Raw genomic sequence first — 14,387 nt, forward strand, 5'->3', positions numbered from 1 at the left:
CAATGGGGTTCTTCAACAATGCTGGCATGTTGCTGTGTTCTGCTTCTTCTTCATTTTCTGACATTTTTTCCGTGGGTTTGGCACACTTGTTTGCATTTCCAGCTGTGTGTTTTCACAAACTCATGCAAGCTCTGTATAATTTAGTAAGCAACTCTGTTTGTACTGTTGTTTATATGTTTATTGTTGTGAGTAGTCAACAGCTGTTGGTCAGAAACTACATGAATTGGCAGCATCAAGGTGACCATAACCCCATGGAAACAAGGAATATCTGGCACACACACACATTTCCCGCTGTATGTATACACTTAGGTTTCTACAAGCATATGCATTTTAAGGTCACTGAAATGTTGCTGCCACATTTTAGTTTTTTTGTGTTGTATTTTTCACTTTTTTCCGTTTTGGGGGTTAAATTTTTTTCTGTCTCACCCATTTCGACTCCTTTCTTTCTGCTGCCTCGGTGTGTGTGCCAACATTTATTTTTTATTTCCTTCTAGTGTTTACTTTTGTTTGTGTTGGTAGGAACTAGTTGTGTTCTTTTGGCTTACTTGCTGCGACATCATTCATTCGTGTCATCGTTTATCATGTCAAGGCCTTGAGTTGCTGCTTGGCAATTTGAATGCTGCAAGTTAGATAAATGTATACAAACCAACAGAAAAATTTAATGTACATCGTACACATAACTATCTAGATAATGGTACACCAGCACATCGTCTTCGAATGTCTAAATACGGGATTTGTAACCCAAAACAGATATGACAAGCTATCTAGTCGATCATGATCATGTTATTCTTTGTTGTTATAGCATTATATTAAATGACAGAGCATGTATCTAAATTTGAAATCTTTTTGACATCAGACAACTAATGACTCTAATGAGCTTTAGCCTCTGATTAGTGATCCACAAATACGTCTAATAAACAATCAGCAATTGTTAACGATCATCATTAGGAATTATTCAACCAGCTTAACGGTCGCATCTGGTGTGGGATAAGAAATAATCACTGCATAAATATCGATAAGCTTCAATAATAATTAGTGAATAACCGATGACTGAAGTGAGTGACGATTAACTTTAGAACCAATGCATTTTGGTCAGTGAGAAATAGATACCATATCAGATATCCATGCTGGGAACTAATACATAATAACACCGTCCAGATAGTCCGATTGCTCATTTTGTTCGAGAAAACTGTAGTAAGAGTCACTAGTCAATTACTTACATGGCTTTCTCTGACGATTTCTCCCATTAGTTCTTTGCTATTAATAAAGTACACCAAAAATGTATTCCAAGTAAACCCTTAAAGGAAAAGAGGTTGATTCCACATAATTTAATTCTGGATGGGCTCGTAATTTGAAGTAAGTTTACTGTATGCTCCTCAAATCCGAGATATGAATTAGAATTATTTAAAGTGATTTATTAATCAACATTTTGAGTTGCTAATATCACTTGATCAACTCTAATACATGAATTAGGACAGATAGAAATAACGTTTTGTTCATTCATTCATCGTGGATGTCATCAAATACATGGAGCCTTATGGGACGACTTCTTTGTTTGTTGGTTTTGGGGAACTAAAGGTCAGACTCACAACAGTAGTATAGTAAAGCGAGATTACTATTTATAATGTGAAATCCACTTTTTCGACTACATTAAATTCATTTGTAGAAACATATGATCGCCAGTCATACGCCCATACATGCATCACCTCATGTACGCTACATCGTTCGATTAAACAATATTTTACTGCCAAAACTGAATTTGAACTCCACTCTTCACCCTGATCACTTTGGTATATATAACCCTATATCTAACTCGTTTAGTTTTGGGTGTTACAAACAACCGTTATGTGAACAAAACTATAATACTCTCTTTAGCAACATTTGTTGCGAGAGTATAAATATATGGCAACCATACTCTACATTATATTCCACAATTAGATGGTTTGAGCAATAATCTAATATACATACATATTTCCTAATTATACTCTCGCAACAAAAGTTGCTAAAGAGTGTATTATAGTTTTGTCCACATAACGGTTGTTTGTAAGTCCTAAAACCAAACGAGTTAGATATAAGGTTATATATACCAAAGTGATCAGGGTGATGAGTAAAGTTCAAATCCGGATGTCTGTCTGTCCGTCCGTCCGTCTGTCCGTCTGTCCGTCCGTACAAGCTGTAACTTGAGTAAAAATTAAGATATCTTAATGAAACTTGGAACACGTGTTCCTTGGCACCATGAGAAGGTTAAGTTCAAAGATGGGCGAAATCGGACCATTGCCACGCCCACAAAATGGCGAAAACCAAAAACACATAAAGTGTCATCACTAAGCTATAAATGAAGTTATAAAAGTAAAATTTGGAACAAAGGATCACACTAGGAAGGCGCATATTTGGATGTAACTTTTTTGGGGAAATGGGCATGGCTCCGCCCCTAAATCGGTTTTTTGTATATAACTCGCAAACCAATAAAGCTATATATACCAAACTTTCTGCAGTCGGTTCTCTTACGCACCCCACCACCCTCCCATACAAAGGTTAGGTTGAAAATTACTAAAAGTGGGTTAACTCACTAACGAAAAACGTCAGAAACACTAAATTTCACAGAAATAATAACAGAAGGAAGCTCCACTCAGATTTTTTTTGTAAAATAAAAAATGGGCGTGGCATCGCCTACTTATGGGTCAAAAACCATATCTCAGGAACTACTCGACAGATTTCAATGAAATTCGGTACATAATATTTCATTGACACCCTGATATTTCATTGACCCACGGATAAAAAATGGGCGAAATCGGTTCACAACCGCGACTACTTTCCTTATAATTCAATTTTGAATTCCATCTGATTCCTTCACTTTATAATATATTCATAAGGAACCAATGAAGATAGCGGAATAAAATTTACACAAATAGTGCATATCATCTCCTGCTTCACTTGTGAAAAATTGTCGAAAACGAACTATAACTTTTCAAGGCCCCAGATATCGAATATGTTGAACTCAGCGCCTAAGGGTAAATTTTAACCGAAAATATGGTAAATCTCTCAGATAATTTAATGTAATTCTGAGGAAAGTTGTGTCTCTGTTTGTTAAATTCGGGTAATAACTTCCCCTAGCTCCCATATATTTAATTATAGGTTTTTCAAAAATACGGTGGACTTTATTCCGCATATATGTATTGGTTAATATGTGAGATGTCTTAGCAAAATTAAGTGAGTGTATAGTCTTGGATATAGTGTACCCTGCTGGTGAAAATGAATGAAATCGGTTCAGGAATTACCTCAGCCCTAATATACTATATGTAACGATTTTCGTTATTCTATTAAACTTTCGGCCGAATTTAATAAAACTTCTTAAATAAATTGCGAGAGTATAAAATGTTCGGTTACACCCGAACTTAGCATTTCCTTACTTGTTTGCTTTATTGTTTTGATTTAGATTTTCGTTTTTATACCGTGATTTGCGGCTCATTTACCAATTAAAGTGTGTGTTTTTGAATTTTTCATGTGAATTGAATGAAAATTAAGAAGAAGGCATTAAAAAATAAAAAGAAGTGAGTTTTATATTCATGTTCGAAAAATTAGACATCAAAAACATTAAAAAATTAAGTGTGTATTTTGATTTCATGTTCGAAAAACTCGAAATTGAAAAAATTAAAAAGTAATTAATAATTCTAACTTCGAAATCTTCCAATAACTAAAACTACGTTCAGAAAAGTATATTCAATGAATTTGTTTACTCACTCAAACATGTGAAAATAAAAAAATAAATACATTTATTAAAATATTTTCCTCTTAATATAAAATTAAATAAAAAAATTTACTTTACTTTTCAGACATTCACTAACTTCTTCGTATAAAATTTATATGAATGTCTCAACAAATTTTTATTGCCCCAGACATTTAACAATTAATATATGGATCACTAACAATTAGAGTCGTTAAATAAATTTAATACAAATTATAGGCAAGCGATGACTTTTAAACAAGCGCAAATAAATTATCATTTAACAAGTGTTCAGAACGAAGAAAAAAGGCTGTAGAGAGTCTTGGAAGGAGGAAAATATATGGTGTAATGGAAATGCTGGTGGAAGATTGACAGTGTCACTGAGTATTTGAGTTATGCAGTGACATTGTTCTATTAAAAGCATTAGATAAAATATATCGTTGAATTGAATTAGACAATCTAGATTGTACACGGCTGACAATAGTTTGAAAAAGACTTCATGGCTCTAGTTTTGTTGTTTTGATATAGCAACATAAATAAATTCCCTCTAAGTTTTACCAACATTCGAATATTTCAAATTTAAAATTTCGAAAATTCTTCCATTTTCGATTGTACAGTATTTTTTTTCAAAAACATTTGAGAGTGTTTCGTTTCAATAACATTCCTCAATATTTCATTTCTTTTTATTTCATTTTTATTTTGTATTAAATTCTATAGTGCCACTTTTATGTCCCAATTCCTTTTCATTCCGCATATTTTAACAAAAATTTTATTTATACAGCATTCATATTACTTTTTCTTAGTTACACGCTTTTCTCTATTATCAATAACGCTTACTCAGACACTTGCTTTATCATCGCAGCGCCTGTAAATTGCCTTCAATGACTTCCATTTCTATTAATTGCATACAATTTTTATTTTTATCGCATTTAGTCGCAAATATACTATAAACTTTTGTATTTCCACCAGACAGTCACTACCCAGCGAGCACAACACATTCGCATGCCTCAATTACTTTACAATTTCACATTTTGCACGTTTTCATTTTCATTCCTATACACACATGATTATTATTATTATTATTTGCTTGTACATCGCAGATGTATGTGTGTGTTTGTGTTTGTGTTTTTAGAAATAGAAAATATTATTTTTGCCACAACAGTCTAAAATCTCAATTCCGCATATTGTACGTTTAGTAGCTACAACTGTAGCCTTTTTCATTTGCGGTATATTTACATAAATCACACACACATTACTTTATTGTTATTATTGTTGTTCCAATTTATTGTTGGATGGCGCTTTTGTTACTCGCATTGTTGTTATTATTGTAGTCGATAATATAAACATAAGCATTGATGTAGACAATTGCAGCGGCACAGCGATATCGCCACAGCGGAGGAGAGCGGCAGTTGAACAATCAATCCGAACGTCAGTCAGCGCCAGCTCAACGACCTGGCGTTCATTAATTTATGCCGCCGAAAATTTAGATGCGACAGAAATCACTGGCGTACGCCGCTCGCACTTTCAAAAACCACACACAAATAATAAAACAACAACAACACATCCACCAATCACCTATCACACCAGCTGGCTAGTGTCCGACGCTCCCTTATTGGCGCCTCGCCATCGATGGTTATATGCTTTTCGATAATGTGTGCACCCTATGTTTGTAAGGTTTGCTGTACATGTGTCGTTTCAATTACGCTTTTATTACAAATTGTTATTGCTATTGATATTGTTGTTGATTTGTTTGAATTTTTATTGCAATTACTATGATTGTTATTGTATCCTTTTCTGATTTTATTTATTTTATTTTTTCAATTCTTTTGTTGTTATTGTTGTCTAATATTGTCGTTGTTCCAGCGCTTTTTGTTTATCACATATGTATGTATGTAGGCACTTGTGTAACGGTGTAAATGCAAATATGTGAAAAGTCGAAGAAAATACGCAAATAGACGCAAAGAAATTTAGATATTTTTATTTTTGTTGTAATTTTAATTTTTATGACGCTATTGCTACAATTTCGATTTACATTTTATTGATACAGAGTTCAATATTTTTTTGTGGTTGTAAACATTTTTAAGGAACATATTCGAACAGCCATAAAGTTTTACAAAAGAATTTTATTTGAAGTCCGTATGTTTTTGCAAATAATAATACTAAAAGAATCCAAAATTATTTAAAAAGCGTTTTCGAATAATAAAAAGCTCGTTCACCTCGTAACGTTGGAACCCTTCACATTGGAGACATCCATCCATCCATCAAAACATTTGAAACTGTAAGAACCAAATTGAGTTGCTCCACAACGGTTTCTATTGGTTTCCGATATTTGTGGTCACATTTCAGATTTCCGCAACACCTACCACATAAATAATCTTTCTTATATATAGAGATTCCAAAAAACCCAACAGAACAAAACAATCGAAGAGCAAACTGGTAGATCATTTTTATCCACGGTATACATATATAAGAACTTTCCAACTCCAAAGATTCGAATAGTCATAACTGTAAAAATTTGAACTATACCTAGTCCCTTACAATTACTCTACAGATGTCAATTTACCGAAGTAAGGCTTTAATGAGTAGTCATAAAGATTTATTGTTTACATTGGTTGAAAGACCTTGAATTAGATATTATTGTTCAATACAAGACTTATAGATCGTAAGCCAAAAAAAAAAAAAAATATTAGAAGGGACGGTCTTAAATTTTAAATTAGATCGGAAATATATTGGGACCAGTACTTTTGATTTGATTTATTATCATAATAAGAGTTAGTGAAAACAACCTCTGGAGGTTGAAAGAATGTTAACCGATTCGAATAAGCTACTGTTTGTCGTATTAAACGTAATACTCAATAGTCAAGCACATATTAGAAACCACTCAACCTACTTTATAATTATTTGGAATTTATTAATTAACAATTTGTTGATTTAATTAAGTTGTCCAGTGAGTTGTACTGATGATTGTATTAAAAGAAGATGACAATATACTGCTCTTTTATTGCAGCTTAGAAGTATTAATTAAGAAGTTGAAATACTAATGAACAATTTTGATCGTATCTTAATTGCTAAATGTTCTACGGAATCAAAATAAATAATTCGTGGTCATAAAAATATGAATGTGATCTTGAATTATGCATTAAACATTATGGCATTAAATACAAACATATAAAAATATATACATATATTATTTTCAAAGCTTTTCGCTGCATCTTCTGACTGGAGAGAAGTATTCTTAGAAGAACAACATTTTAATTATTTTGAAATATAAACGGTATCCTGGAAGATCCTCGAACATTTTAGATGGAACTATGCAAAAGAGTAAGGCATTGCTAACCAAAAAAGGAAAGTTCAATTTTGAGAAGCAATGTCTTTCAAATAAAGCTTAAAGTTCCACATAAATATATTCTGCATTTTTCGTTATTTTTATTTTTCATACATTATTTCAATGATTTAGATTTTTTCGCCTTGAATAATAACTCATGGTCCATGCTCCTGGCAGTGATCGTTCACAATATCATTGAAATACAGCTCAGCCACCTTTTCGGCCTGCATTTGATCAATTGTTTGCCTTTGCTGTACTGTTCTTTTATTTTTTTTTATTCGGCTGATCACAATTCGATTCAACAGCCAACGATTCATTCATAATCCATTGTTTCATTGAAACAAAAAATGCAAAAAACGCTGATCATCTGATTTTGCTTTGAAGCAGTTCCGTAGTACGACACGATCGCTTTGATGAAGGGGATCACTTCATGTACTTATATTTGTAATTATATCTAAGTTCTTTTATGGTACTTTATTAGACAAGCATCTACTTGATTAAAATAAGCAAGTGTATTTCATCAAGTACTGTTCAGTATGTCGTTATTACTGGATAATAACCCATTCTCATAATTAAGTATTTTTTAAAATTATCTAAGTGAAATTACATATCATGACTATGTAATCATCACATCAGTTATATTCTTTACCTTCAAAATACAGACAATAATCTGCTGGATCTCAATAAACTTTTCAACTTTATTCTTAATTTTTGATCGTAAATTATATAAAAACTGTAAATTATGAAACCAGCTTTTTTCAATTTATGTGTACAGCATATAACGGTAAAGAAATTTAAACAGTGTAATGCTGAAAATTTGTATTGAAATTTCCAGAAATATATGTTAAATTTTGTAATTAGTAATTAATAAAATTGCATTACCTTTCCTCACATTTGCAGTGCATAAAAATTGCAGCAATAATTCTGACTTCTATAAATTTCTTTTACAATTTAACATTATTTTTTTTTCATCTACCGTGCCTTTAAATTAATTTTTTATTTGTTTTGTATTTGTATTTACTATAATTCTAAATATTTTTTGGTATTTTTTATATTTATACACATATTTCTTTGTTTTCGTCATCAACCAAAGCGTTCATTCATTTAGGCGTATCATGTACTTCGCTTTCTTGGAATGAAACAAAAAACACAACCGTTGTTTTTTATAACTCACGACTTCGATAGTAATTAACATGTGAATAATTTATTTTCTTCACAGATGTTGGCATCGAACAATAGGTCAGCAGATACAAAACAATTAACAGCCCAACACTCAATCATACTCAAATACACCCGTGTAAACTTCAAAATTTGACGTCACCGATGGCTGCACGACTTCGATAAATAACTTCACGCCTCGAGCGAAAAGCATTTGCACGACGCGCTATTTAAGCGAAATACACACACGAACACAAGCGAACGCTCGCTCGATCGCTAAGAGATGACAATCAGCTGGCGGCTAAACGGTTTCGCGATTTCTACTCACTATACATATAAACAAATGATATGTATGTGTGTATATGTAGAGCAAATATCGGCTGGATTAGTACAAGTGATCGCGCCAAAGCTTTAGATCGCACTAAATGCCATTAGCGGTCGCTTGGCGACAACAACCTAATCAGCTTAGTTCGAGGCAACCGACGTCATTGAAATCTATACTAATATATAAAGCTGAAGAGTTTGTTTGTTTGTTTGAACGCGCTAATCTCCGAAACTACTGGTTCGTATTGAATAATTATTTTTGTGTTGGATAGTCCATTTATCGAGGAAGGCTATTGGCTATATAGGTGTAAAAAACGGGGGAAATTATTTATCTTTGAGGGCTTCCGTTCCTTTCCATACATTTTTTTTCAATCTATCTATCTATAAAAAAAAAAACAATTCGGAAAAGTCGGAAATTGGCAAGTGGCAACAGAGAATTCAGAATTGCAAATGAGCGGTGACATCTACAATGAAGCATTGAAATTCATATGCCATCACCAAATCGTCAAATTAGAGATGTACTGAATCGTGCATACGACAGAATAACTTTGGAACAACAAGTATAAAGAAATGTTCCATTATTTAATGAGCAGCAAAAGACGACCTATGATGAATTGATTAAGGCTGTCCATGATGGAAATGGTGGACTTATATTTCTTGATACGCACGGTGGAACTGAGAATCCTGATTGATTCTGATATAATTGATTTTGGCATTACGTTGGCTCTCTCATCTACTGGAATTGCAGCAACGCTACTTGAAGTTGGAGAAACGGCACATTCGACATTGTAGCTTCAGTTAAACATGCAAATCTATGAAACATCTATGAAATGAGTGCAATTTTCTAGAAACACTTGACAGAACAATGAAAGATCTGTGGAATAATAATCGTCGCTTTGGTGGCGTAATGATACTGTTATTGACAAACACAGTCTGTTATTTCGAAATCAATCGAAGTCATCGTACTTGTGGCGGCACGCGAAAACCATATGATTGACCATGAATATGCGTGTGTTCCTGCAACAGGAAAGCACCGCAAAAGATTTGCAAAGAACTGGGCAAATTCTGGTTAATACTTCTAATGGTTTGATATCAATCCGAACATTAGCCAAATTTATCGTAACTACGATTGGTTGAGTGCACGCAGATTTTTAACTGGCACAAATACCGATGTCGATGATTTAATCTATACGACTTAAAGTCAACTTCCGGTGTTCATACACACCGATCGATCATGTTGAAAATGAAGACGAAGCTGTGAATTATCCAGTGAAATTTCTAAATTCTTTGTCATTATAATGCTTTGTCATTTATTTTGCTTCGCAATCTTTAAGCAGCTATCGAATAATGTAAGAATTGCAAGAATTTTTTAAAGGGACTTACAAGGGGGCAGAAAGCTTGATTCCACGAATTTCTTTGAGTTCCGGCGATTTGCCATTTCAGTTCAAACGTATTCAGTTTCCAATGAAACTTGCATTTGGGATGACAATAAACAAGTCTTAAAGACAGTCGCTGGAGGTGTGTGGCATAAATTTCATTCACGAGTTGAAAAATCATCTTCTCTGTACATTTACGCACCGGAACAGAAAACAAAAAATGTTGTTTATTAAGCTGAGTTACATTGAAAAAAAAAATTAGAAAAATCGCAAATAAATGTTTTCCAACACTATACAAATTCAACTTTGTTTTCAAAACAAATAATTTCACGCAGTGCAACGACTGCGGAGTCAGCTAGTTGGATAATAAAAGTGGAGAGCAGAAGAAAAAAATACACATATAAATATCGATATATTTATAGATTCTGATAAATGTCTTTCTTAATATAGAAAGTTAACAATTAAAATATTATATTTAATCGGCCTTAGAAACCTCGAAATATATTTTCCATAAATCTTCAGCAGTTTCTGTATGCTTTAATAAAAAAAATGCTGCTTATTTGGAAAAGTTGAAATAATTTTACTGATTTTTAAATCAAATACATCTGGGATCATTGTTAATCATATTGAATACGTCTATTCCAGATAATTTTATCAAAAGTGCTTTCATTTTCTTCAGTTCTAACTTTAAAAGCAAAAGTACCTGGTTACACTATATAATCTCTCCTATTTGACTTTGTAGTCAATTAGACCATAACTGATCGCGGCAGCCTCATCACTATATAAAGTGTTCAATGGTGACATTCTATATTCTGTGGTTCTGTAGAACTAACGCTTTTTTGAATTAACAGTTCCAGATTTGGACCAGAAAAGCCAGATAGTTATATCGCGACTACTATATAGATCTGAGAGATGGTTTCCAGAAGCCAAATTTCAAGTGATTTTGATAGTTTACCTTTGAACTCTCTATAATGTCTGGAACGTCGCTTTTTAACTATGTATATATTTGGATATGGAAAATAATTTTATTACACTATCATTAGTAAAATTCGATTGAAAATATCACACTTGGTCATGTGATACAGTAAACCAATTTGACTGAAGAACCTGAGAGTTTGCCGACGGGACAATCTTTCAATGTACAATCATGAACCTATCCAACTAATTTAGATCCCAATCTGCACCGCGATTGTTAGATTTTATAACCCTATCCATGAGAACAGATATGAACAGGTTACTATGACACACCCCCAAATAATTAGTCTATTAGTCCATTAATTATTCCAAATCATTGCTTGGACTCTCTTTTCTGTATGATTTTCTCAGAGAATGAACAAAAATGATTTTTGTTAGATTGCTGCATTTACCGGGGGTTTGTGAGATGTGAATACAATTCAATATATTCTAATGTTCGATTCTGGCGGCTATTCCAACTTGCTATTATTTGGGGTACTTTTTCTGAATAAGCCGTTAATTGAGAGATCATTATGATTACCTGACGAATCGTTAGAAATGTCTAAACATGAAAGACATGAAACATGACTGAGTCAAAACACCAAATAAACCTATTTTTAACTCAATTATCTCTCGGTGACGTTTGAAGAATTTTGGGTCGCTCTGATAATAGATCAAATCAATTAAAATTAAAATTTCTAAGAAAAATCTTATTTCGTTTGTGGTAAATTTCGTGACTTCCATTCCATGGATGGATGGGTGCAAACCTTGATTATTTTATTCTCAGAGGAATTATTTCTGAGCTGACAAGGTCCTACACAATGTATTTCGGACACTCGTATCATTCAATCGAGGAACAATTCAAACAATTAGTTCTAACCCTTATAATAGTCATAGTGGCAATGTTGTTTCGTTTATATTATTTCCATCATGAAACCTTCAACCTTTACAAGCACACTTTTTTCTCTCGTTCGAGAAATGAGTATAGACATTTATATTATTATATTATTGCACCACCTGTTGCACGCATTTATTTGCACTGGTTTCCCTTTTATTGACCTATTTATGGTCGAATTTCTTCATTCCTTTAAACTTTCAGCGCAAATTTCCGATTTGTAACGCCTGTCTTGGTTATTTTTAACTACAAACATATGTCTATTTGTATGTATTTGTATATTTGTACAACAACAATTTGTAAATTGAAAGTGTAAATTGACGAGACTCATTTACTTTGATGATGAAATCACACACAGACATAAACATAACACATTCAGACAATTTAATTCAAATACATAGTTTATGTACTTTATATGTATGTATGTTTGTATATATTCATACATATAAAACCAATAATGGTTCGCTATTTGCATACAATGTTGTTACGAGGGATATCCCTCCTCTGTGGTCCGATCTACCATTCAGTGGATAGTAAAGCGTGAAATTTTACTGAAATGATAAAAAATCGCTAAATGCAAATGCATACACACTTTTAATTTACATGCAACGTAAATATGTATAGCTGTTTGCATTCCACAAAAAAAAATCAATAAAAAAATTGTAAACGAAAAAAAAATTCGTTTAACACGTATGTGTAATAAGTGGTAAATATTTGCTTTCCTATAACATTCGTTTTATATTCGCTAATTGTTTGCTTTAATGTTCGGAAAATAAGCTGTAATATTTCGAAGTTACGTAATGCAATTTTTAGAAGGTAATCTAGGAGGGGAGATGGTGTGATATATTACTACAGTATTCAGTATTCTTTGTATGTAAACCAACAATTGAGAGAAGTACTTTATTGATCCTATGTTATGAAAACCTTCCTGGTCAACTGGAAATACCTCAAATACTTTCGGTACAGTATGCCTATCCTAAGCAATATATTGAGACCGTCCCTAAATAAGAAATCTGACCCATATAGGTGAATTATCTAATATTATTTAGGATGGCAGTGAAGAGTCAACCTTAATATTTTAACGAACATAACTTTATAAAGTAAATTATGTATTTTTTTGTTGTGTTTTGATTTACCTATCACCTTTACTTATATGTATATTTCACAAAATTATTCTCTTTCCAATTCGAAGAACGCTAATCAGCACATTATGACCATAATAAAAGCAAAATTTCAGTGGTTTTTTCAATTGTATAGAGTTTACGCTTCAATGTTTTGCAGTACAATAACATAGTTTCCAATATATTTTTTTACAATTTCCACGCTATTATTACCACAAACCACTGAAATCGAATACTGCACTTAATATAGTCAGTAGCGCTTTCATAGTGAATGAAAATATATATTTTTATATTTTTGAAATTATTTTGCAACCGGATAATGCAAAAAGATAAAAAAACATACATAAGCTCGGGGCAAGAAGCACTGTAATAATGAAAGTAAACAAGTAAGGAAGGGCTAAGTTCGGGTGTAACCGAACATTTTATACTCTCGCAATTTATTTATTTAACTTTATTAATATTATATAATACACAGTTTGATCCATATATGCGTCATATATGTTGTATAAAGTCCATTGAAAGTTGGAAACCCTAATATTAGGTTAGAAGCACCGAGGTCCTCATGTTCGATATATGGGGCCTTGAAAACCTATGGTCCGATTTCGGCGATTTTTAGAATGGGGCTGCAACACTATAAACGTAGTATTTGTGCAAAGTTCTGCATCGATATCTTCACTAGTGCTTACTTTATATATTGTAAAGTAAACGATTCAGATCGTCTTCAAAGTTCTGGTTTATAGGAAGTAGGCGTGGTTGTGAAGCGATTTTCACAACATATCATTGGGATGTAAGGAAACTATTACAAACCAAGTTTCATTGAAATCGGTCAAGTAGTTCCTGAGATATGGTTTTTGACCCATAAGTGGGCGACGCCACGCCCATTTTCCATTTTGTAAAAAACTGCGTGCAGCTTCCATCTGGCATTTCTTATGTGAAATTTAGTGTTTCTGACGTTTTTCGTTAGTGAGATAACCCACTTTTAGTAATTTTCAACCTAACCTTTGTATGGGAGGTGGGCGTGTTTATTATCCGATTTCACCTATTTGCATGGTGTATGGTGGGGCACGTAAGAGAACGGACTGCAGAAAGTTTGGTTTATATAGCTTAATTGGTTTGCGAGATATATACATATAACCGATTTGGGTTCGCCCACTTCCCCAAAAAAATTACATACAAATATGCCCCTTCATAGTGCCATCCGTCATACCAAATTTTATTTCCATAGCTTTAATTATGGCTTAGTTATGGCACTTTATGTGTTTTCGGTTTTCGCCATTTTGTGGGCGTGGCAGTAGTCCGATTACGCCCATTTCCGAACTTAACCTTCTTATGGTGCCAAGAACTACGTCTTCCAAGTTTCATTACGATATCTCAATTTTTACTCAAGTTACAGCTTGCACGGACGGGCGGACAAACAGACATCCGGATTTGAACTTTTCTCGTCACCCTGATCACTTTGATATATATAACCCTATATCTAACTCGTTTAGTTTTAGGACTTACAACGAAC

At 33.0% G+C, this 14,387-nt stretch overlaps 1 protein-coding gene across 10 annotated transcripts in view; it reads right to left on the reverse strand.

The window, feature by feature from the left end:
- Positions 1-14,387, reverse strand: part of LOC105220342 (protein kinase C, brain isozyme) — a 699,782-nt gene that overhangs the window by 298,973 nt on the left and 386,422 nt on the right. For 2 of the 10 annotated variants that reach the window (XM_054234423.1, XM_054234413.1), the window contains exon 1: positions 7,932-8,615. The exons of the other annotated variants lie outside the window; for them this stretch is intronic. In XM_054234423.1, coding sequence (XP_054090398.1) covers positions 7,932-7,954 — 23 coding nt within the window. In that variant the 5' untranslated portion in view covers positions 7,955-8,615. Of the gene's footprint in view, positions 1-7,931; positions 8,616-14,387 lie in introns of those variants that run through there. 10 annotated transcript variants of the gene reach the window in all.

The sequence above is a fragment of the Zeugodacus cucurbitae genome, chromosome 6 (genome assembly GCF_028554725.1).
Source record: "Zeugodacus cucurbitae isolate PBARC_wt_2022May chromosome 6, idZeuCucr1.2, whole genome shotgun sequence".
NCBI classification, from domain to species: domain Eukaryota; kingdom Metazoa; phylum Arthropoda; class Insecta; order Diptera; family Tephritidae; genus Zeugodacus; species Zeugodacus cucurbitae.